The 22,652-nt window shown below is 39.8% G+C and overlaps 1 protein-coding gene across 1 annotated transcript; it reads left to right on the top strand.

Annotated features, from left to right (window-relative positions):
* Positions 1–1,384: 1,384 nt before the first annotated feature.
* LOC118567283 (leucine-rich repeat neuronal protein 1-like) lies at positions 1,385–4,553 on the top strand. Its single transcript, XM_036152016.1, has one exon. The coding sequence runs from the start codon at positions 1,562–1,564 to the stop codon at positions 3,707–3,709; it is 2,148 nt and encodes a 715-aa protein (XP_036007909.1). The 5' UTR covers positions 1,385–1,561; the 3' UTR covers positions 3,710–4,553.
* Positions 4,554–22,652: the final 18,099 nt, after the last annotated feature.

Here is a 22,652-nt window from a genome sequence, read left to right as displayed (position 1 = left end):
AATGGGGAAAACATTGGATGTCAGTTCAGTGTATGGACACACCATCATGCCACAAATGTTTTACAGCCACCAGTCTGAATTGAGACAGACTGCAGTTGGAACTCACAGTGGACATTACAGCATGCTGGGAAGTATAGGGACTGCACATTTGTAATGGGGATGGTCTTTGTTTAGTCTACTTCTGTTAAAAGATGAGAAAAGTAACATTACTGGTATACTGATTCAAGACATCTATGAAATGAGAGAGAATGGACTTTTACCATAATACTAGGTAGGGTAGAAATCTTTTGCCTGATAAAAGGCATATATTGGTCTGAGATCTCAGTCCATCCAGGGAATTAATCCCATTTGTGATTTCTGACAAAATAAAGCCTCCTATTTGTGTCAGATGTGCTCTGCTGTCTGTTTTCATAGTTATTTACCTTTTGTGCCTGGTCCTTGACTTGTATTGACCCCTGAGTTTTTCCTTATTAGAACCTCTGAAGACTTCCATCAAGTTAAAATATGATTTTAAAGTTAGTTATTATTTAGGTTATAGCTTTTAAATTGTTCTACAGGAAATACAGAACAAGTTGTCATTCTTCTATTTATAGACTCGTAATAATAACATAAAAAGCATGGTTTGCTTAAGTCATTTCACCAGCTTCAGCCGAAATTCTGAATGCTCACAATATTGCGTTAAACAGTGTAATGTGCAAATGATTGTTGCTTTCTTTGAGGCTTGCTGCTGACTAATATCTCATAAAGTTTAATGATGTTCCAAAAAGTTAATAATGGAGTCCTTATGGGCCTGGTGAATAGATGAAAGTCCTCAGCGCAACTTGATTTTTTTCCAAATAGCTCAGGTCAGTGTTTTCTGCAAGCACTGTAATTAGCTGAACTTGCATTTTTTGTAAAACTGTTGATGATGCACATAACTTAGTCTCACAAGCATACTGTAGCTGCGTAGTTTAAGAAACTCTTCCTTGTCAATATTGCTGTCTTATTTAATTTCGAGGTTTAAAGTGAGGATAAAATGACAAAAATACAGGTGATTTGACAAATGCACTTGGCTTATTTTATCAAGCAAAAAATTTAAGATTTTAGTATTTACGGACTCACACACCAGATGATGAAATTGTGTTATCTTTCATTAAAATGTTTATATAAGTGCTGTTTCAAGCTACATTCATATTAGGCAAGGCAAGTTTATTTACAAAGCACTTTCCAGTAACAAGATGATTCAAAGTGCTATTAATGGGTAAACTCTGTTTTTTTATTATGTCGGTCCACAAGGTACATAGCTTTTAAAATGCTCTTAGGGAATAATTGGACAGATTTTTCTGAAAATTGTAACTGTTTAAATATTCAATGCTTTTCCCTCACCCCTCTAATTCCAACTTTTTATTTTTGTCTTTTTTCCAGATAATCCTCCAACACCAGAATCCTTGCCTCTCATTGCTACCCCTGACTTTGACGCCAGAACCTCATATTTCCTGGACTTAAAGGCGGCAAGTCTGGTTCATGACTGTTACAAACCTTCTTCCAAAGTCGACTGACCATCATCCTGTCCCTTCCCAGCATGGCTAGACGGAAGATTGACAGCTGTCCTCAGGTTTTTGTTGGCCTGTTTCTGGTTTCTGCGGCACTTTCTCTTGTTCAGAGCAATGAGTGCCCCCAGCTGTGTGTATGCGAGATCCGACCTTGGTTCACCCCTCAGTCCACCTACAGAGAAGCCATAACAGTGGACTGCAATGACCTTCACCTAACTCGGATCCCAGGAAACCTGTCCAGTGAAACCCAGGTTCTTCTTTTACAGAGCAACTACATTGCCAGGACCAGTGAAGAACTGGAGCAACTATTCAACCTGACAGAACTGGACTTATCTCAAAATAACTTCAGTACAATTAGAGATGTTGGTCTCATCAACATGTCCCAGCTCACCACACTTCATCTAGAGGAGAACCAGATCATGGAAATGCCCGACTACTGTCTGCAAGATCTAAGCAACCTGCAGGAACTCTATATCAACCACAATCACATCAGCATCATTTCTGCCAACGCCTTCTCTGGGCTTCATAACTTACTCAGGCTTCATCTCAACTCTAACAAGCTCAGATCTATCAACAGTCAGTGGTTTGACTCTACGCCAAATCTAGAGATTCTCATGATTGGAGAGAACCCCGTTGTTGGAATTATGGACTTCAACTTCAAGCCGCTGAGCAATCTAAGAAGTCTGGTTTTAGCTGGAATGGATTTGAAAGATATTCCTGGAAATGCCTTTGTGGGGCTCGACAATCTTGAGAGCCTCTCTTTCTATGACAACAAGTTGGTTGGAGTACCTCAGAAAGCCCTTCAGAAACTACCCAACCTAAAATTCCTGGACTTGAACAAAAATCCAGTGCACAAGATACAGGAGGGGGATTTCAAGAACATGCTTAGATTGAAAGAATTAGGGATAAATAACATGGGAGATCTGGTTTCCATTGACCGTTATGCTTTGGACAACCTCCCTGAACTCACAAAGCTAGAGGCAACAAACAACCCCAAGTTCTCTTATATTAATCGCCAGGCCTTTCGGGATGTCCCGGCTTTGGAGAGCCTAATGCTAAACAACAACGCCCTGAATGCCCTTTATCAGTCAACTGTGGATGCTCTTCCCAACTTGCGAGAGATCAGCATCCATAGCAACCCCTTGCGCTGTGACTGCGTCATCCAATGGATGGGCTCCAACAAAACCACAGTGCGATTTATGGAGCCCCTATCCATGGTTTGCTCTATGCCACCAGAGGTCAGGGGTATGCACGTCCGCGAGGTGCTGCAGAAAAGGTTACTGAACCAATGTATGCCGCTAATTTCCCACGATACCTTCCCCACCCATCTCAATTTAGAAATAGGCATGACCTTGGATTTGGATTGCAGAGCTATATCCCAGCCTGAGCCTGAGATCTACTGGGTGACACCGATGGGAAACAAGATTATGACTGACACTTTATCTGACAAGTACAGCCTCAGCAAAGAGGGGACGCTGAGGATTTCCCATATCCAAGTCGAAGACTCCGGCAGGTACACTTGTGTGGCTCAAAACTCTGAGGGCGTTGACACAAAAGTGACAGCGATAACGGTCAATGGCACTCTGTTTGACAACACGCAGCTCCTAAAGATCTACGTCAAACAGACCGAATCTCACTCAATCCTCGTCTCCTGGAAAATAAGCTCCAGCGTCATGGCCTCCAACCTCAAGTGGTCATCCGCGACAATGAAAATCGACAACCCTCACATTACCTACACTGCCAGGGTACCCGTGGACGTCCATGAGTACAACCTCACTCATCTGCAGCCAGCAACCGAGTATGAAGTGTGCCTCACTGTCTCCAGCATCCAGCAACAACCGCAGAAGTCGTGCGTGAACGTCACAACGAAGCAAGCAACCTTCGCGGTGGAAATATCTGATCAGGGGACCAACACTGCTCTCGCGGCAGTCATGGGAACAATGTTTGCGATCATCAGCCTGGTTTTACTGGGCGTGTACACCGCTAAGAGGTGGAAGAGGAAAAATTACCACCACTCTCTGAAGAAGTATATGCAGAAAACCTCATCAATACCGTTAAATGAGCTGTACCCTCCGCTTATTAACTTGTGGGAGGCAGACAGTGAAAAGGAGAAAGAAGGCTCGTCGGAGACCAAACCTAGCCAGGTCGACACCACACGCAGTTACTACATGTGGTGAAGCGTTCCCACCGGGAGAAACAGAAGCATCATTGTTTAAGTAGCACAAATATAAATGCTTGCTTCTTGCTTCTTTACCTTAATAAAAAAAATTTCATGTTTAAATTTTTTTTTTTTCTTTCTTCGGCTTTTTTTGACTGAGGCGAACAGTGAGTGAGAATTTTCACATCTAATTTCACACATTGTTTATTTTTTCTTTTTACCTCTCACGTGTGTTTGGCACACAATGTGGCAGCTTCATTTAGCTTCTTGAACTTTGTAGTCACGGCGCTTTACTTTTGGCACTCATCTTTATGAACAAGGCATGAAGCATTGTCATGGATACAGCACGACATAAAGGAAGAGCTGAATCCCAACCTTTTGTTTGAGAAGTTTCCCTCGCAGGACTGCTACCAGTCTGCAGTTTTTTCTTTCTGTTGTAAAACAATTTCACCGTTGACTGTTGTGCACTCAAAATATAGTATATGCTAATTTGTCTATCAACTCAAATGTAAACCGAGAAAGTACATTTAGAATTGATATACTGTCTATTGAATAATGTTAGAAATTCTTCTGTAATGTTGTATCAGCTATGACTTGATTTACTTTTTGTACTCTAAAATAAAAGGATGTTTGGTTTAGACTTTAAGTTTGCAGGGTACTGTAAACCAGCAATAGAAATATGAATGTTATAACCCTAGCTAAATAGATGTAAGACTTTTATAATTCTTACAAGAATTGTTTCTTAACATTGCTGGAGTGTCTACAATCACTGTTTTGTTTTTTTCAGGTTTACACACATGAACATGTTGTGTAAGGAGGAGCGACTCAAATAAAATCTTTTAATCATGTTTTCTAACCCATGACTTCAACAGCATGTGTCGTTATTAACCATTTTAATATAGACAGTTGTCAGATGTTTACATTCACATTAAAACTACACAAATTGTGGCTTTAAAAGTGTGTTTGAATAGTTAAGCTTCTGAGGTTAATCCATAACCTTTTGGGATATTTGGAGGCAGATCTGTGAATCCATTTCAAGGTGCTATGCTGTGACAACAGGGAAAGAATACATTTTAACAAAGTCAAGATATCGTGAAAAGTATTATGGATCTCCGCAAGTCTGGTTAATCTTTGGGTACAATTTCCAGAAGCTTGAAAGTGCCATATTCATCCCTTCAAACAACTATATGCCGCTATAAATACCGTGGAACCCATCTTTCTCCCAGAGATGAATATTTTTTTGGTGTGAAATGAGTGTATACCTCTCAGAAATAAGAACAAAAAAAACTCATGAAGATCCTGATTGAAGCTGGAAAAAAAGTATTGTTCATTATGGAATAAGTCATGGGCTAAAAGGCCACGCAGAAAGGAAGAAGACATTACTCCAAAAAGAACAAACAAATTTAGATCACAGTTTGCAAATGCATTTATGGACCAAAGCCTTATGTTTTGGAAACATGTCCTGTAGGGAGACTAGGGCTGGACGATATAGAAAAAAAGCATATCGATAAAATAGAAATCACATCGATCGATATCAATAATTATCTAAAAATCCAAAACATATATTTTAAGCGCAGTCCTGACTATTTTATGATGTTGCTTAATGACCTCTTTTTAAATAATGAACACTGATTTCAAACACAACCCTTTATTCAACCAACTTTTTTACACAAACTGTAACTCTTAAAAAAGAACATGTGCTCTCTTGACTCTTTGAAGCCTAGTGAAGGAGCGTTCCTGGGTCTGCATTTGTGATTGGTTGGTAGGGGATAATGACTGTAGTATTAACCTACATGATAGGCTAGAAAGCAGAAGGAAGGAAAACTTTTCTTCTGTTGAACTTTTAATTTATCCCTTTTTTTCCTATTGAACCAGAGTTGTAGTGTTCGGTCAATAACTTTTACATTACATTACATTTGGAGGACCACACTCTTTTTTTTTATAGCCATCAACAAGCTTCTGGGATAATTCTGTCTGGACCTTTTACCACTCTTCTTGACAGAATGGCTAGAGTTCATTTAAAATGTTCAATTCAAGCTTAGGCCAAGATCGTTCCAGAAGCATAATGTCAACCTGCGTTGTCCTGATGTGTTTGGGATAATTTTCTTGTTCAAACACCAAACCATGCCACTGTCTGTTTCAGCTAATGTTAAGGAATCCTTCATCATAGTCCTCCTTTATCGTTCAGCATACTTTGTACCATTACCCAACAGCATTGGTATCTGCACACCCCTACAATACGGCGTTGCACCACAGTTGGTGCTGTGTTCCCAGTCTGGAAAAAAACTACCCTTGATTCCTCCAGACACACCTCATCCCCAGCATTTGTCAATGTGACCAAATAGCACACTCTTTGTGGGAACATAAAATCTTTCCATAACATCTCTAAATTTTGGCCCATCCGTTTTTGAGCAGGTCCCTTTTTGGCTGGCATATTCTCCGTCTATGGCAATGTAAAACTCTTTTCACTGCGTACAGTGACAATGGTATTTTAAAAGTTTCTAGTTCATGACAAACTTAGGCGATGGGGGTTAATTAGCTGTTTCTGAACATATTGGCCTGATTTCCTTCCATCCAAGTGTTAAAGGTTGGGTCTTCTTCTACACCTTGGATAAGTGGTGACTCAATCGACTTTAAACTTTCATTCAACCGTTCGAACTAATGAAGTGGGAATTTGTAGTTAATGAGAAATAGCTTCAAAAGACTCTCCCCAACTTTCACATTGTCCCGACCATTGGTCCGACCCATGAGGGCTTTCAGACAAGTCCTTTCTGTGAAGGAAAGAGCAGCCAACAGCTGTTGTCAGTCAATGGGAAGTGAAGACAGGTTGGCCCCATCAAATTAAGATACAGTCTAGAAGTATTGACATTACTAGCAAAAATATGTTGCTGCATTTATGTACACTAATTTTACTAGGATAACAACAAATTAAAATTAACACAAACTTTTACATCTAAATCTTGATTTTTTTATTGAGAGTTACATAATCATTCTGTTACAAAAAAAAAACAGTTAAAAAAATATTAAATACCCAAAACTGAGATCATACTCACAGTGACACGCGTATGTCAGTCTCTAAACACATATGTATGAGCACTACGGTGTGAGAAAATACCTAGAGCTATGTAGGTTTAATGAAGAAGAAACTGATTCTCATCTAATTCTGGGGTGTTTTTTGTTATTGTGTTTCAGGTGTAGCTATGCAGTAAGAACTGGGTCATAACCTCAGCAAAGTGCTGATGGAGATAAAATTCAATTACTTGAGATTAATTTTTAATTACATTCTCAATAGAATGCTTACAATAAATGCTCAACATCCCACGGAGAGCATAAAGAATCCTGTCTACAAGAACCCAGCATGCACCTTTCCTTGATTCGATCTGTTGTTATTCCAAACAGGCCTCTATATATACATATATGTGTGTGTGTGTGTGTGTGTGTGTGTGTGTGTGTGTGTGTGTGTGTGTGTGTGTGTGTGTGTGTGTGTGCGCGTGTGAAATTAGTGCCAATTTTCGTCACAAAAAGTGTCTCTGACTATATTTAAAATATCATCCAATCTGCCCCAGTATAAATCTAAATCTCAGTTGCACACAACCTAGAAAAAGTGGCTCTCCAGTGAGGGCCTGGATGCTCTGTTAGCTTCTGATGTTGACTGACAGCGCTGTGCCTCGAGGTGCAATCAAACGATCTTCGTTTAGTCTCCCCTGACAACATGCTTGCTTTCCGGTAAGCTTTCCCAGCCCTTCTTCTTCACCACAATTATCGCTGGGATGGAGACAAATATATCTCAGCACTGAGAAAAACAACGCGCAATTTATTGACAATTTGTAGCTATGCATAATGTAGCTGTTTCCTTTTGGCTCTTGCCAAACTTGTTTATTCATAGCACTCGAACGTTTTGAGATGTTTTACCATTATAATCATAAACTTCAATGTTTTAATGTATTTTGGGGATTTATGTAAAATATCCGCACAAAGTAGCTCATGATTGTCAAGAAAAAACAACAATATATGGGTTTATTTACTATTAAAAAAACGATGGTGTGCGTATGTATTCAGCCACATTTACTCTGGTAGCATTAAATAATTATGCGAATGATTGACACAACTTTGTCGTTGGACTGTCTGGTGTATTCCTTCATGGTAGCTTCATAAAGCAGCTGTATTTACACTGAGATTACTAAATTAAACACGTGTGAATTCCATTTCCTTATTGAGTGATGTCTAAAGGGCAAGCAGTTGAACCGGTTCTTATTCAGAGATAGAGTAAAAGTGTCTGAATACAAATATTGGGAAAAAAGTTTAATATCATGTAACATGTTTCTGCATTTTCAAAATAATTAAAAATTAGACCCAGACAAATAGACTGACATTTGCTTATATATAACGTTTTCTGCAGTTCATCCTTAACAAGACCTAGTTCTACTTCCAGTTAATCCAGGATGAAATGAGTTTAGACTTTAAAGTTGTTGTGCAAATAAATGTCATAAAGTTAAATAATGTTTAATCAAATAACCCTCAGTCTGTCAGGTAAATATCACCCCAATTTGACTTTTTTATTAGGACAATAGATGAAGGAGGGATTTGAGCGAGCTCTAGCGTTCTTCTAACAGCAATATCTGCACACATATGGAATAAATAAGTGACAACTTCTCTTCAACCATAAGAATGTATTAACTCAACTTCAAGTCAAACATATTTTTTTAATTCAACAAACCTTTAACTAGTGACTAGTGAATGTAAAACTAAGCAAAAATTAAGTTTAAAGAAACTAAAGATCAATGTACACAAAAGAACAAATGACAGAATAAAATGCTTGAAAGTCATTACCATAAAAATTAATGACTTTAAAGTTCAGTGTGGAGGTTTAATTTAGAGAACCAAAGTTCAATTTAATTAAAGAACTTGGAATGAGATCAAATTAGCCTTAAACTATTGCAGAACGACAATTGGTATGTGTTCAACCCATTCACATTGCAAGTCAAAGAGTTAGATAAAACATTATTTGACACAGTTAAAAGTTATTCTATAAATTAAGTTTCCTAAAGGCTATTGATTTTTAATTTTCACATTTATCCCATGGCTTTGAAGCACGATATAGTTCACCACCTAAATCAATTTTAAATAACATCATTGCTCCAACCTGGGATAGTTCTGTAGACTGTAAAAAAATATTTATATCTATGTTAAGCCATTTTATACTCTTGATTTTTCTTTGCTCAGTTCAGTCCAATTTTATTTACATAGCGCAAAATCACAACACAAGTCATCTCAAGGCACTTTATAAAGTCAGTTCAGTCAACTCATAAAGACAGATTGGTAAAAGAAAGTTTTGTATTTAAGGAAACCCAGCATATTGCATCGAGTCATTGACTTTGCAGCAATCCCTCATACCAATCATGCATGCAGCGACAGTGGAGAGGAAAACTCTCTTTTCACAGGAAGAGGCCTCCAGCAGAACCAGGCTCAGTGTGAACGGCGATCTGCCCGATGGATGGTTGAAAAGACAGAGCGGAGACACAAAAAGAGCACAGGAGCTCTGATCAGGAAAACTTTCTATGTCAGCGAGAGTAATGGCAGACTAGCTCCACAGGTGGCTGCATCTAGGAAAGATCACAGTTAAGCAGATAAGCTCTGTGTTCCAGAGAAAACACACAAACAAGTGGTTTCCCTGCTTCATAAAACAGATGCTTTGCTTTAATTGCTGTAAAATGTCATGAATAGTGTTTGAACCGCACTATGCACAGCTCCTCCAGGCCAGGTGAGGACACTAGAGCACAGTGACCAAAGAAGATCACATGACACAGACAGACCAGGACATGCAGGAGACTTTTTTTTTTCCATTACAAAAGGTCATAAGGGACAAGAAACAGTTGGGGTTCTCAACCCTACTTTTTCTCTATTTCTCACTTTCTAACCATGGTCACTCGTCATTCAGACAAAAAAGGCAAAGTTAATTTTTCAGTGAAGCCCCCTCCCACCATAAAACACACACACACACACACACACACAAACAACATGACAAACACCTCAAGTACAACTTTCCACAATGTTCAGAAATGGTCATGTTACTCATAATATGTGCACTCTAATGTTACATTAATGCACTACATTCAAAAGGAAGTCAGCAAATCTGCCCCTCTTTTTCAAATATCTTAAATTAAATAATGATATCTGGAGAGGATGCTGCGGTAATATGGCTTTAACGTCATACGGAGAGGTACTCAGGCCTTTGGTAAACGTATAATCTAAAAACTACACCTGTAAAGCAAACCGCTGCCGTGTTTCTATCTGCATGAAACGAATAAGCCTTTTTCTCAGACTCAGCAGGTAACCTAGTAACAGACCGGAAATCAGCTCGGCGGGACAGCTATCAATGAAAGCTTTTCAAAGTGTGTGTGGATGCTTGCGCTGTGTCCCATCCCAGTGGCTTGTTTCCATGACAACTCCTTCCTCCATCCACCTGCAAGCTCTGGTTGCCAAGCGAAAGAAGTCCCTAGTGCATAAGATCAGAGTGACAGGGTTAACGCCCCGCAGGTGGGAAACTACAATAACATCTTGTCCGCTTTCGAAAGTGTGAAGAGAAGCGGGTTCCACTTGTGCAGCACAGTTGAATCTCAGCTACTTTCCTCTCTCTAGTGGTTGAAGTGAACCATGTCAGAGGCCTACTGATGCTGAGAAGGAAATGAAAAAGCGGCATTCCCCAAATGAAGATAATGTGAAATTTTACAGGTTGGATCTAAATGCAAATAATAAAAGGCAAATAGTAAAAATAGGAATGCAAATAGAAAATTCAGAATCAAAATGCACCACTACATTTTGTATTTTACATGCTAATCAGAACTGCGTGAGCTTCCCCCACGCTTCAAATGCTCCAACATCATCCTGGTCCCCAAGAAATGCTCCATCACAGGGTGGAATGACAACAGACCTGCAGCCTTGACATCTGTGGTCATGAAACCCTTTGAGAAAGTGGCGTTAAAACATCTGAAGGACATCACAGCCCACCACCCCGCTCTCGTTCTGATCCAGGATGGGGGTGAGTTTTCATACAGACAGGAAGAGGATGGGTTGGATCCCCTTTAAACCTGTACATGCTGTGAACGCTGTGACCTACGATTTAAAACTCATCCTAAATTCATGTTGCTCTCAAACACCCAATCAAATTCCCAAGTCCTGCCCCAGATCAACCCCCCTTCAGAGGTGCTGAAATAGAACCAGTTAGCCATTACGGATATCTTGGAATGTGGGTTAATAGTACACTTTCATTTGCATTCCATATTAAGTTGCTTGTAAATCGACTTACAATTAGTCTGGGCTTTTTTTATCCAGGCTTGTCTGTCTTTTGAGGCAAGGAAGAAGCTTGTTGTCGCCACCTTCATGCCATTGTTGGGTTTTGGCAACATATTCTACATGCACTCATCAGTACGGAGTCTGAGAGCTCTTGATCCCGCCGGTCAAGGAGCTCTCAGCTTCATCACTGGCCTCAGAGCTCTTACACATCACTATGTACGTTGTGCTCATGTTGGTTGTCCTCTTTGGCGTCCAGCAGGCTTCAGCATCTGTACTTATTAATAAATGTTGTATGTTGGTTCCTAAGGTCCTAATTAAGCTGGAAAAGAAGGGCTTTCAGTTTGCTGCTCCTTGTGAAAGGAACCTTCAACGGAATTATTTAAAACTGAGGGAGCTGGTCTCCGTAGAATCTTTAAAAACTTTTAAGTGACTGGGAGGCTGAAACATCAGCATGTAGCTGTTTTACCTGATTATTTCTATGCACATTGTAAAATGTGTTGCTTCTGGTAATTGATATATGTAATTATATATATTTCAGGTTTGAAATTGTGTATTTTTGTCTGCTGGCTGAATGTAACTGACATACAACTAACTGTCCTTGCAAGGACCCTCTTGTAAAGTAGATTTTTTTTTTATCTCATTGAGATTCCTTCCTGGTTAAATAAAGGTGAAATAAAAGTAATAAAATGTAACCAAAGTCAAATCCCGTGATTTTACATAATCATTTTATGTTGTGGGATGATGAGTTGCAGGTTAGTGAGCAGCTACTGAAGAACCTCCCAGAAGGTGGAGGGGATCAAGCAACTTTCAACCAGGAAGCACAACAACCTATTTTTCTCTTGTTATTTAAGTAGTTTAGATGCAGCATCAAAAATCATGACATTTTTCTGCAAGATTTGTGTGTAGATTATGGTAGATTACAAATCATCAGATGCAGAATTGTGTATGAGAGATGATGGTGTTCACATAAAAATGCACACAAAAAAAGCTCACAGCTAATTTTTACTCAAGGTAAATCTCTGGCTAACAAACCCAAGTTTTAAACTTTAGGTTCTAAACCACAACCATCCATCTGTGATGTCCTGCAGCAGGTGTATGTTTGCTTTGGTGTTCTCTCTCTCTCACACAGAGGAATGTGCAGCACCTTATCCATGGGCAGGGCTGAGTCTGGAGCAGCAGCCATACCTGATGATGAACCTGCAATCAGCCCCAGAGTACTATCCTCTCCATCGTTATCCGTTACGCCTGCAGCAGATCGAGCCTTTCCAGTGGAACAATGTTTAATAATTCTCCCTCTTCTCTGTTCAGGTTTCTCTTTTTGATAACCCCAGCACCTTGGCTTCTTCCTGGATTACGCCGATGTTTCTGTACTCACCTGGTCGATAACTCACCTGGAAAACACACCTGAGACTGCTGCACTGCTCATCGCTCCTTATGTAAGAAATACCAATGTTTCATATTCCTTACAAATATTACTCACTGCCTGTGCCGGCCAGTTGACCGTCCCACCTTCATGTCCTCAGCCCTCCTACTTACCTCCACCACTGACCTGCTGACTGATTCCTGAACCACCATGTCACAAATCCCAACTCTACACTGCAATAAAGGAGAACGAGGAGTAGTGCTATTCTCACCGATTACGCCGCCACTCCTTATCACTCCTCAAAGCTCCTGGATTTGCAGCTACTTTTGAAAATACCTGCAATCCACAATAAACCATTGTAGGTCTAAACTTGCAGCATTACCCACTAAATCCCACCTGAGCTCCTCTAATTCTTTCCCCTCCTGCAGATCCCACATTCTCATCACGATCTGTGGAGTTTCCAATAATAGTTATAGATTTTTGTGCAATAAACCTTTTTAATTGCTCGCATTTTTCTCCACTGCTTCTGTGTCAAGTCCCTCCACAAACATATTACGTTGTCGCATCATTGTCATGTCAGGGTGTCCGTTGAGGTGAGTTCATACCTCTTGCCGAATATATTAAAGAATAGATTAAAAAGAGAAGAGAAATATCCCTCAGTGGAGAAATGCAGGTGTACCAAAGTGACAGGCAAGTCGAAGCGTTCAGATTTACACAAAAGTAAAAATACAAAAACAGAAGGTAAGAATAAGAGACTGTAGAGTAAGGGCAGATTTACAGCAAAAGAGAAGAAAAACTGTACAGTTACTAAATCACCATATTCAGATCAAAGAAATTTACAACTGAGTGAGATCATTTTAAAAAAATAACAATACATGCATGCATATTTGTGCATAAAAAAAACAGACGATTTACATGAAATGGGAAACTGTGGGAAAAGCATCAGGGTCTTAAGAACTTAGCTTTGTTCGCTGGTTGCAGGGATAGTTATTAGTAGTACATTAGTGGACAGAGTACTCGACCATTTCATCCCCTCACATCTAACCTTTCAAGTGATACTGCCCACAAGGAGATGTTGTCAGATTTGTTGTTGTACTGTGCTGATCTAATTTAATAAATTCTTCTTTAGCTGCACAGCAGATGTAAAGTTAGAGGTTTTACACAGAGAGAAAATCCATCATGTTCCTGTGCTGGTAAATCATACAGAAGCTCGGCTTGAAAATGTAACCATGAGAAACTGAAGTCTCTTATTTCTCATAGTTATTATTTTCAATCAGTTTGTTTCACATCAGACTCACCTGATTGATCCGGACTAGAATCTCTCAAGCCTGCTCATGCCAATACAGGGATGAAGGCGGTGTCTTCAGAGACGCAGCAGCTGGGGTGAGTCTCGAAAAATAGATCAGCTAAGACCTCTGTAATAGCAAAAAAAAAAAAAAAAAAAAAAAAAAAAAACAGCCTGAGGCTTATACCCTTTACATTCCAGACTTTCAAAACAGATTCAAATACATGGGAGAATAAAAACCTTCATTATATTATATTAACATCCTTTTAATAAACATACAGGAAGATTATTGGACAGAGTTTAAACAGTTGAGGAGTAACCGTCCTATATAATACACATTCAGTCAGATTAAGGAAAAATAAACAAATAACCTTGTTATAAGATTTGTTCAGGTTCTGGATTAAATTGCCCCTTATCCAGTTTTTTACCAGGAGTTGTCTTTATATTCCTTCTTGTTTCCATTTTATTTCTGTAAACCTGAAATGGCAAGGTTATGTGTAGGTCAAGGCCCCATGCAGCCCATAAAAAAGTTGGATCTGGCCTAAAAATTTATTTTGTATATTTATTATCTAGAACCTGTGAGCCCAGCTCTTAACAATTAGGGCTGCACACAAGGTACTTTTTTCAAAAGTTAATTTTCAAAATAACCTCTAGGTAGGAATTAAACATTTTTATCATGCAAACATTTCTGTATGATTTTTATTTTTTTTTATGGTTTGTGGTCTGGTGTAATATTCTAATCTTAAATGTCTTGTTTTAATTAGCTCAAAGGTTAAAATCATTATTAACAGAAACAAAAGCTGGAAAACATTGGTCTGTCTTTAACCTAAATAATGTGTTTCACAAACTTAACAGAGATATTGAAATAAAGTAACTTTTAAGTAATATTCATATTAACTAAAAAGGACTGCATATATATATATAATTAACTCATGCAGGTGGATTTCATAGTATTTAACTGTAACGTGTATCTAAACCTTTTAGCCACATTTCCATGCAGTACATAAAATAACTGTAAATCATCATAACGTGTCTTATTAGAAAAATTTGGGAAAAAAACAACAACAGATAATATGAATTCTGAAACTAAAAAAAACCCAAAACAAGAACTAATGTTTGGAAAGAAAGAGCAATTTATGGCAGACTCACAGGATCAGTGGTGGCGTATGATAATCAGTCTCCATGCAGAGTTACAGAATAACTATGATAGATGAAAGGAAATGATGACATGATGAAGTATAATAATCTTAAAGGGATAGCTTTGAGTTCCCGGGGGATCATCTTATCTATTGGTTGTTCCACTCGCCAATCATTGTGACGAGACCAAGAAACGGCAATGTGGGTACACACTCCCTGCTGGTTTTCTCTTGCTGGCAAGAAAACCAGCAGGGAGCTGTTTCACTGTAGCTCCGCTGCTCTCACCGTATACTTTGAAAATAGCTGAGAGTCACAAGAAGCAAACTGTCTGACAAGTTTATGAGAAGAAGATGAAGGCCTCAGAAGAAAGAAATAAGAGCAGATTGTTTTTGGGAGATTCTTTCACGTGATCCCCCTGAGGAGTGGAAGAGCAGGTAGGACGGTCTTGCACATGCGCAGGTATTCAAAAAGGCACTTGGGCATTTCTTACCGACATTTCCGGAAAGATTATCCACTCTACCTTTAACATAGCGGATGCATGCTCAAACTGCATATACATGCTGTGTTAGAGATGTTAGAGTTGTGAATTCAATCCAAGCAGCCCTTAGCTTTACTCTCAGCCTTTCTTTCCACTGAGAATGTCTGATTCTCTGGACTGGAATTACCCCGAAAACACAGAATGACGCTGAATGACGTCGCTTTCAAATAAAAGCTCTCTCAAGGGCCAGTCATGTAAACTTTGCAGAAAACAACTCAGACCCTAATCTAACTTGTTTTGTCTTGATAGCTATTTTCCAAAATGAATGTCCATATTTTAATGAATATAAAATCCATGAACTTGTCAAAAAGCTTGTTGATAACTTACTCAGCCTTGACACAGATCCCATTTTAGCATCGCAACTGCCTAAGTAAAAACTTTCATTTTTTCCAGCAAGGAAAACACAAAGCTGTGTATGGTGCAGCTTTACAGGGCTTCATTTGTAGTTTGTGTCAGAATTTAGGAAAATAGATTTAGAATAGCAGTGGGATGTTTCTTCCAGCCCCAAGAGACTGATGAGACTTTGGAGTGTTGATATCAATTTGAAAATAAAGTAAAAAAAAAAATCATAATGTGGTTGTTAACCAGATCAAAAAGGCAGTTTTATTCATGTACAGTTTGTGAACTGTAACCAAACCACGGGGCTGTGCCATTTAAGAAAGTGGCAAAACAGTGTGAAGCATGGAAACAACACATCTCTGGGATGTTAATCATCTGTATAATGCATAATGAATTGTTCGGTGGATTGTTCTGGTGTTTTCTCTCAGGGCCCAATTAAAGAGCGCTGCGTATTGCCTGGAGCATACTGCGAGGCGGAGTGTATGTTCGGTCTCGGCGCTGACACGGAGGCTTGAAGCCGGTTTTTGTATTTTTAGATGTGGCTCATTCTGTTACAGTGCTGGCTTTAATCACGCCACAATTTGTGTGAGCATCAATTCGAGGGATGATCTAAATGCACAAAAGTAATAATAAGCCGGCTGAACGTGGTAACCACACAGCCTCAATTGATATAGGCATTTGGCTGCAGTGGTGATGAAGGTAAAAGGTTAACGAGACAAAAACAGTCAGATGAGACTTCTTGGCATCAATCTCTTTTCTGAGGGATTATTTCAACAATGCAGTATCCTGACTACTGCTGTAGGTATCGCTTGTACAATGCAGGCAAGGATTGCAGCGTTTTGATCTGACGCATGCTGCCTCCGACTTCTCCTTCCTCACAAGAATGACATTAGAAGCGGGTCGGAAAAGGTCAACCATGGGCAGACCAACGAAAACCCGAATGGGTCTCACCTTTATAGAGCTGCTCATTTACTTCAAACCATGAAAGATAGCAAGTGGGGAAAGGTGTTGGCTGCCATGGCATTTTATTACGCCGGCCTGTCTTGTTGTACACTGCAAAATACAAACTACAACTAATTCAGCTGAAGCCCACGTAGTTGTCTTTAATGGTAAGCCAGCGCTTTCAGTCAGAGCTGCTTCAGTGAGCCACAGCCCGTGTGGCGCTTGCTGGTCTAGAACACGGCGGTGTCCATGCATACAGTAGATGCATCACTTCCACCGTCTGATCAGCTGGAGCAGGTCCCAGATCCCATGTTCAGATTTACCAGTGAGTTTGGCAAAGTCAGGGATTCAACTGAATAATGAGCTTCTCTCCGTGTAAGTGATAGTGTCAGCCGTCAATGATGTAAAAAATCTGACTGGAATGATGGGATGTCTCGAATCACCTGACTGGGGGATCTGGTGGGTGTTCCGAAATGCGATTACTGGACTCCTGACATTCATAAAGTCCACCTGCATGGTGTCTGCAAATTTCATCCAATTCTGTCTGCCTTCTACTAATATAGATAAGTAAACATAGCGTAGGATGTTATTTCTCTGATCTATGCACTTTATGAAGGAACATACAGTATGTTCCTCCTTGTAAAGGCAGGAGTGGTGGTAGCGTATCTAGGGAACTTCAGGTCTAGTTGGCTATTTCCTATATTACAAGGCTGGATGAGCTCTTAACTGTTACATACTAGAAATCTAACCTGCACCAGTGCAAAGATTAACACTGGTTAAGATGAAATAATGAAAAGGACTGTGCTCCTTGAACAGTCTTTTTTTTCTTTAACACAGTTACGTCCTACTTTCACTCCTTTCTGTAACCGTAGGAAATCTCTGAATCTAGATGTTTCAAGGAACCATATGACAGTTCTAGTTCAGCATACTTTTTCAAGGATGAAAAAACAAGCAGCTTTGGCCAAAAAAAGTGATTAAACTCCAGCATTGGTTTGGCTTTCTCACAAAAGGTTGAACCAGGTTTTTTCCTTTAAACCACAACTTTTCAAAATAATTTACAAATAAACGTTTGGCTTCAGTGCACTGGACAACTCAGACTTACTTCTGTTGTTTTATTCAATTCTCAGCTTGTTGCAACATTTAAGTAAGTAGGATTTTCTTGAAATAAGTGTATTTGTCCTTCATTTGAGGAGGTAAATGAGATTATCTGCAATGGAATAAGATGCACTTAAAACAGAAACGACTCATCTCCATTTTATTTCAAGTGCAGGATATTCAAATATCTTATTTTAAGGGTCAAAATACTCATTCCATTGGTCCACATTGTTTGTGATATGACTTTAGTGTCCCACTGACACCATGGTGCTTAGTTAGGTTTGTGTGTGATCCGAACCTTTGCATCAAGAAGACATTTTCTGCCCTGACTGAATAGGGCTCCAATCTTTTTAAGCAATTTTTTTTTCCTATAGAGAAGACATGTTGCTTTGAGTTTTTTAGACCCCAAGAGTTAGTGTGGTATGATTCTTTGACCAAAAACACTCATTTTGGAACATGCATCTTGACACTAATTAATCAGACATACGTAGAGCTTTATGCAAATCACAAGGTCATTTCATATTTATGTCTTAAGGCTTCCCTTGGTTTCATTTGGAATAAAATTTGGGCTTTGAACCGGTTCAAGGAACGAAAACGAAAACCGGGAACTTTTTGTATTTTACAGGGAACAGAAACGAAACCGGAAACGTTATTATTTTTTATGTTCTGGAACTGGAACACTTATTTAAAAATAATGGTAACCGGTTAATACCGGTTTTATTTCGTTCCTCAAAGTTTTTGTTGCCTAATTAACTAAAAAAAAAAGTAATTATTTTCCTGCGCACGTTTAACCTGACTCCGCCAGACGTATGTCGCTCCGCCTAGCTCCGCTCACATCCATCTGGGACCTCTCCCATAGAGAGTGATTTCTCCAACCAATTTTATTGTCTAGCCAATCAGGACGAAGGGCTGGAGTTTCATAGATGTGACGTAGTGGAGAAGCGACCGTGACGTGAGACTGTTTTGATAGCAATGGCGGCTCGTCGAGGAAGCAAGCGTTAACATTGATGCTGCTATTTCTTCCGTGTTGTCCAATCTACCTAATATTGTTTCATTAAAAGAACATCAGAGAACGGCTCTGAAGGCTTTTGTTGGTGGAAACAATGTTTTCGCCCTTCTCCCGACCGGATTTGGCAAGTTTTGTTTTCTGGGGCGCGTCCGCAGCGGACATCTTGTCAGATAGCGGTTAGCGCGAACCATGTTAGGAGGCCTTTAGTCCTCAACGCGGTCGGCCCGGGATCGACTCCGACCCGCGGCGCTTGGCCGCCTGTCTTCCCCCCTCTTCCTGTCAGCTCACTGTCAAATAAAAAAGTTTTTTTTTCCTGCATCGCTCTCACAGCGTCACGGGTTAGCTTCGGTGTGAGTGGTTGAAATAGCACATCGATAAAGATGACAGACAAGTGGCTTATCCAATCATACGCAAGGATTTTTGATAAAAGGAGGTGTCCCAAATGTATGTGAGTGAAGCTAGGCGGGCGACATACAGCTGGTGGAGTCAGGTTAGCGCACGTTACCACAGAACGGCTGAGGTTCACTTCTTGTGTGACATCACATCACACATTCGCTGACTGAATGGAGAGAGAGCGGTGTCTCCACTAGAGCTCCACATCTTAAATAATTGTAAATTACGGTCCATCGTTAAGTAAAACGCTCATTCCAAACACAATATCAATAGCTATATTTGTCAAACGAAAGGAACGAAATTAACCGTTCCGGGAACAGTATTTTTTTGTTATAACCGGTTTGGGAACGTCAATTTATTGGTGGAAATTATAACCGGAAACGTTATAATTCCGTTTCTGTTCGGAACGAACCGATTGGGGGGAAAAAAATCGGTTCAAAGCCCTGATAAAATTTGACAATAATATTTAAGAATTGTTTGTCATTTGTTTGTCCGTGTGTGTGACATGTTTTGTTCGTAAATCTCTCTTTTTTCCACAGAAGAAAGATCTCATACAACTACTCTCTGTCTGCAAAGACACAGCAAAGAGGGGCAAACAGGAGTTCCAGCACAGAGAGACCATTTTTACTGGAATAAAAAGTCTCAATTCACTTTTGAAATCAAAAGGGAACAAAAGTTCAAAAACCAGGTTGAACGTATTTTGATTTTTTTTTTTTTTAGATGTGTACCATATTGCTTTGTTATACATCTCAATCTTACTAAAGTCATTTAGAGAAACAACTATGATGCTTGCTTCTCAAGACACCTCGTTTCATTACCTTGCCATGTGTGTCAAAAACATTGTTCAACATCCAGTTTCTCATGTGGGGACCCCTGCAGTGTAGGCGAATGCTGAAGCTGTCTTGAGTGAACTCAGTGTTGACCTACCTAGATTTTCAAATCATTTACATGCCCGTCTCCCAGTTCAATTACACGGCTAATCCTTGTAGCAACCCCTCTGGAATTTCCCGGGTCACCTCATCATCATTACGTTTCTGGAAGTTGACAAGGCAGATAAGGAGAAGCTTTGAAGTTTCTTTTGTTCTGCACTGTCAGACCAAGCCTGGGAGCTTCCCAGAGGCCTCAACACAGCTCCCTCACAGCCTGAGAGACGCATCGCAGCCAATTTAAGGCCAAGTCCATCAGGCCAGCATCAGACACAGCACTGGGCCGTTATTGATAATATCTTCAGAGAATGCACTCGGCTAGGCTTCGGGTTCATTATCTCTCCAACCTATTGTAGCAAGTTTCAGAGTTCAGCTTCTTTCGGCATGTGTGTGCTATCATGAAACCTCAAGTGTTCCTAAGATGTATGCCTATTGAAGTCTCCCATAGGCATTCCAAACAAGAGAGTAAGTATAATTTCTTTGTTTGATACAAGTGCAATGTCACAGTAACAATATACCATGTCATCCAGGGGAGGTATTTAAAACATAACCTTCAAGTAAATGATTTTTTTGCAGAAATTCTAAACCTTAAGCAAAATTATTAATCATGTGGGTTTGATGATCTTGGGGTGGTTTGTGATGATGACATTTGAAAATACTACTTTCAACATAGAAGAAACTAATTTTCTTAAATGCTGAATTACCAAGTCATTCTTGTAAACTGGGGTAAAAGCCGCCTTTCTATCTATTGTCTAGACCTGCTTACCTATGCAAAGTCACAGGGAAAGAGCTGGTGCCTTTTTCCATCAGTGATTGGGTAAGAGGCAGTATACATCCTGGACAGGTTGCCGGTCGGTTATAGGGTTTAACACCAACCAAATTTTATCAAAAAAAGACATTTGTACAGAAAAGGTATGTGTAAGACAATACGAACAATGCAGTAACAGCAGGTTGTATTGCAACAATGAATAGATATGACGGTGCAGGTAGTATATCAAACAAACAGCAACTATTAAAAACATTGTGACAGGTTTCTGTCAAACCTCATCTGTCAACCAGCAAACAGGATGGGGCTCAAAGCCAAGCCTTGATGCAGTCCCACTTACCCCTTCAACTCCTCTGTCACACCTCCAGCACACCTCACCACGGTCTTTCAGCTCTCATACATGTCCACCACTACTACTAACATACTTCCTGCAATACCACAGCTCCTCTTTCAGCACCCTGTCATATGCTTTCTCTAGATCTACAAAAACACAGTGCAGCTCCCTCTGACCTTCTCTGTACATCGTCATCATCCTCAAAGCAAACACTGCCTCAGCAGTACTTGTCTTTGCATTAAACCATACTGATGCTCACTTCTGACTTCAGTCTTCCCTCCACTACTCCATAACTTCATTGTCTGATTCATCAACTTATTCTTTTGTAGCTACCCCACCTCTGCACCTCTCCCTTGTTGTTGAAAATTACTACCAGTATGCTTTTCCTTGTTCCTCAAGGATTTTCTCGTTCTCTAAGATCTCATTGAACGGCCATTGAATAGTCAACTCTAGTGATGTCTCTCCTACACGTCAATACCTCCACAGATATACCATCGGGATCAACTGCCTTTCCGCTCGTCATCCTTTTTAATTCCTTATTTACCTCACTATCAAGGGCATGACCATCATCTCAGAAGTGAGGGGAACACATTTTTCAAAAGTCTATTGAGTGATTTATCATCCTCTTGCACCTCTCCTTGGTGTCTTAAGAACCACATAATCACTAACAGCCACAGTAGTGTACAGCACCAAGGGACTGAGTTATTTAAATACTACCAAAATCTAAAGTTTTAGGTAGCAAATGCTGGTTGAGTTGACACAATGACCCTCTAACATCTACGGGGTAAAAAGTTGCCAGAACATCAAAGCCCCAGTGTGTAAGATTTACACCCGTCTAGTGGTGCACTAAATAAATTACAAATAACATTGTCGTTAAACATGTAATACCTACTACAGAAATATTTGTGACAATGTCAATAACTATGTCCTGCATGTATCTGGTACCAAGCTACTGCTAATAGCTGCGGTAATCGTGTGAAATGGTTTTTGGTGACCTGCAGACTCAGAGATCATCTGATGATATGAGAGTGAGACGAACAAACTAGCCATCTCTGCCAGAAGGACAGAGTAGTTGATGAACCACACTGCCCTGTTTAAATAGAACAGCAAATTAAACTTCACTGTTTTACTGAATTAACTTAGGTGTCCAGCAAGAAAGCCTGCAACATCTGCATCAGTTTTGAAGTCATAAAATGTCTCCACCTGGCAAAAGCTACGCCCATATAAACTCTTTTTCTCCCAGTTATTACTTGTCCCCAGCATTTGCTACGCCCTCACCCTTACTATTCTTCGCTACCTCCTGATCCACGATCGGGCTTGAAAGGGCACATAATTATGCAATGCATTGTGGGATGCGGTTGCCATTTTCCAGGGCAATGGCTTTTGCTTACATTGCTGATTTGGATGCCGTGCTATAGAGATGGAGACACAAAGTGCTTGAAAAAAAAAGGGCTGTGCTAAAGAGCAAATCTACAGGATTGGTGGGATCGATCCATATGAAGATGATAAATAGACAAAAGATTTATATGACCTGTTACCGCC

The sequence above is a fragment of the Fundulus heteroclitus genome, chromosome 20, assembly GCF_011125445.2.
Source record: "Fundulus heteroclitus isolate FHET01 chromosome 20, MU-UCD_Fhet_4.1, whole genome shotgun sequence".
NCBI lineage: Eukaryota > Metazoa > Chordata > Actinopteri > Cyprinodontiformes > Fundulidae > Fundulus > Fundulus heteroclitus.
The sequence above is the reverse complement of the archived record's forward strand: the minus strand, read 5'-3'. Positions and strand labels throughout refer to the sequence as shown.

What these genes read in the sequence shown, in the direction of transcription:
- LOC118567283 (XM_036152016.1), top strand. Translation starts at nt 1,562, where the DNA reads ATGGCTAGACGGAAGATTGACAGCTGTCCTCAGGTTTTTGTTGGCCTG.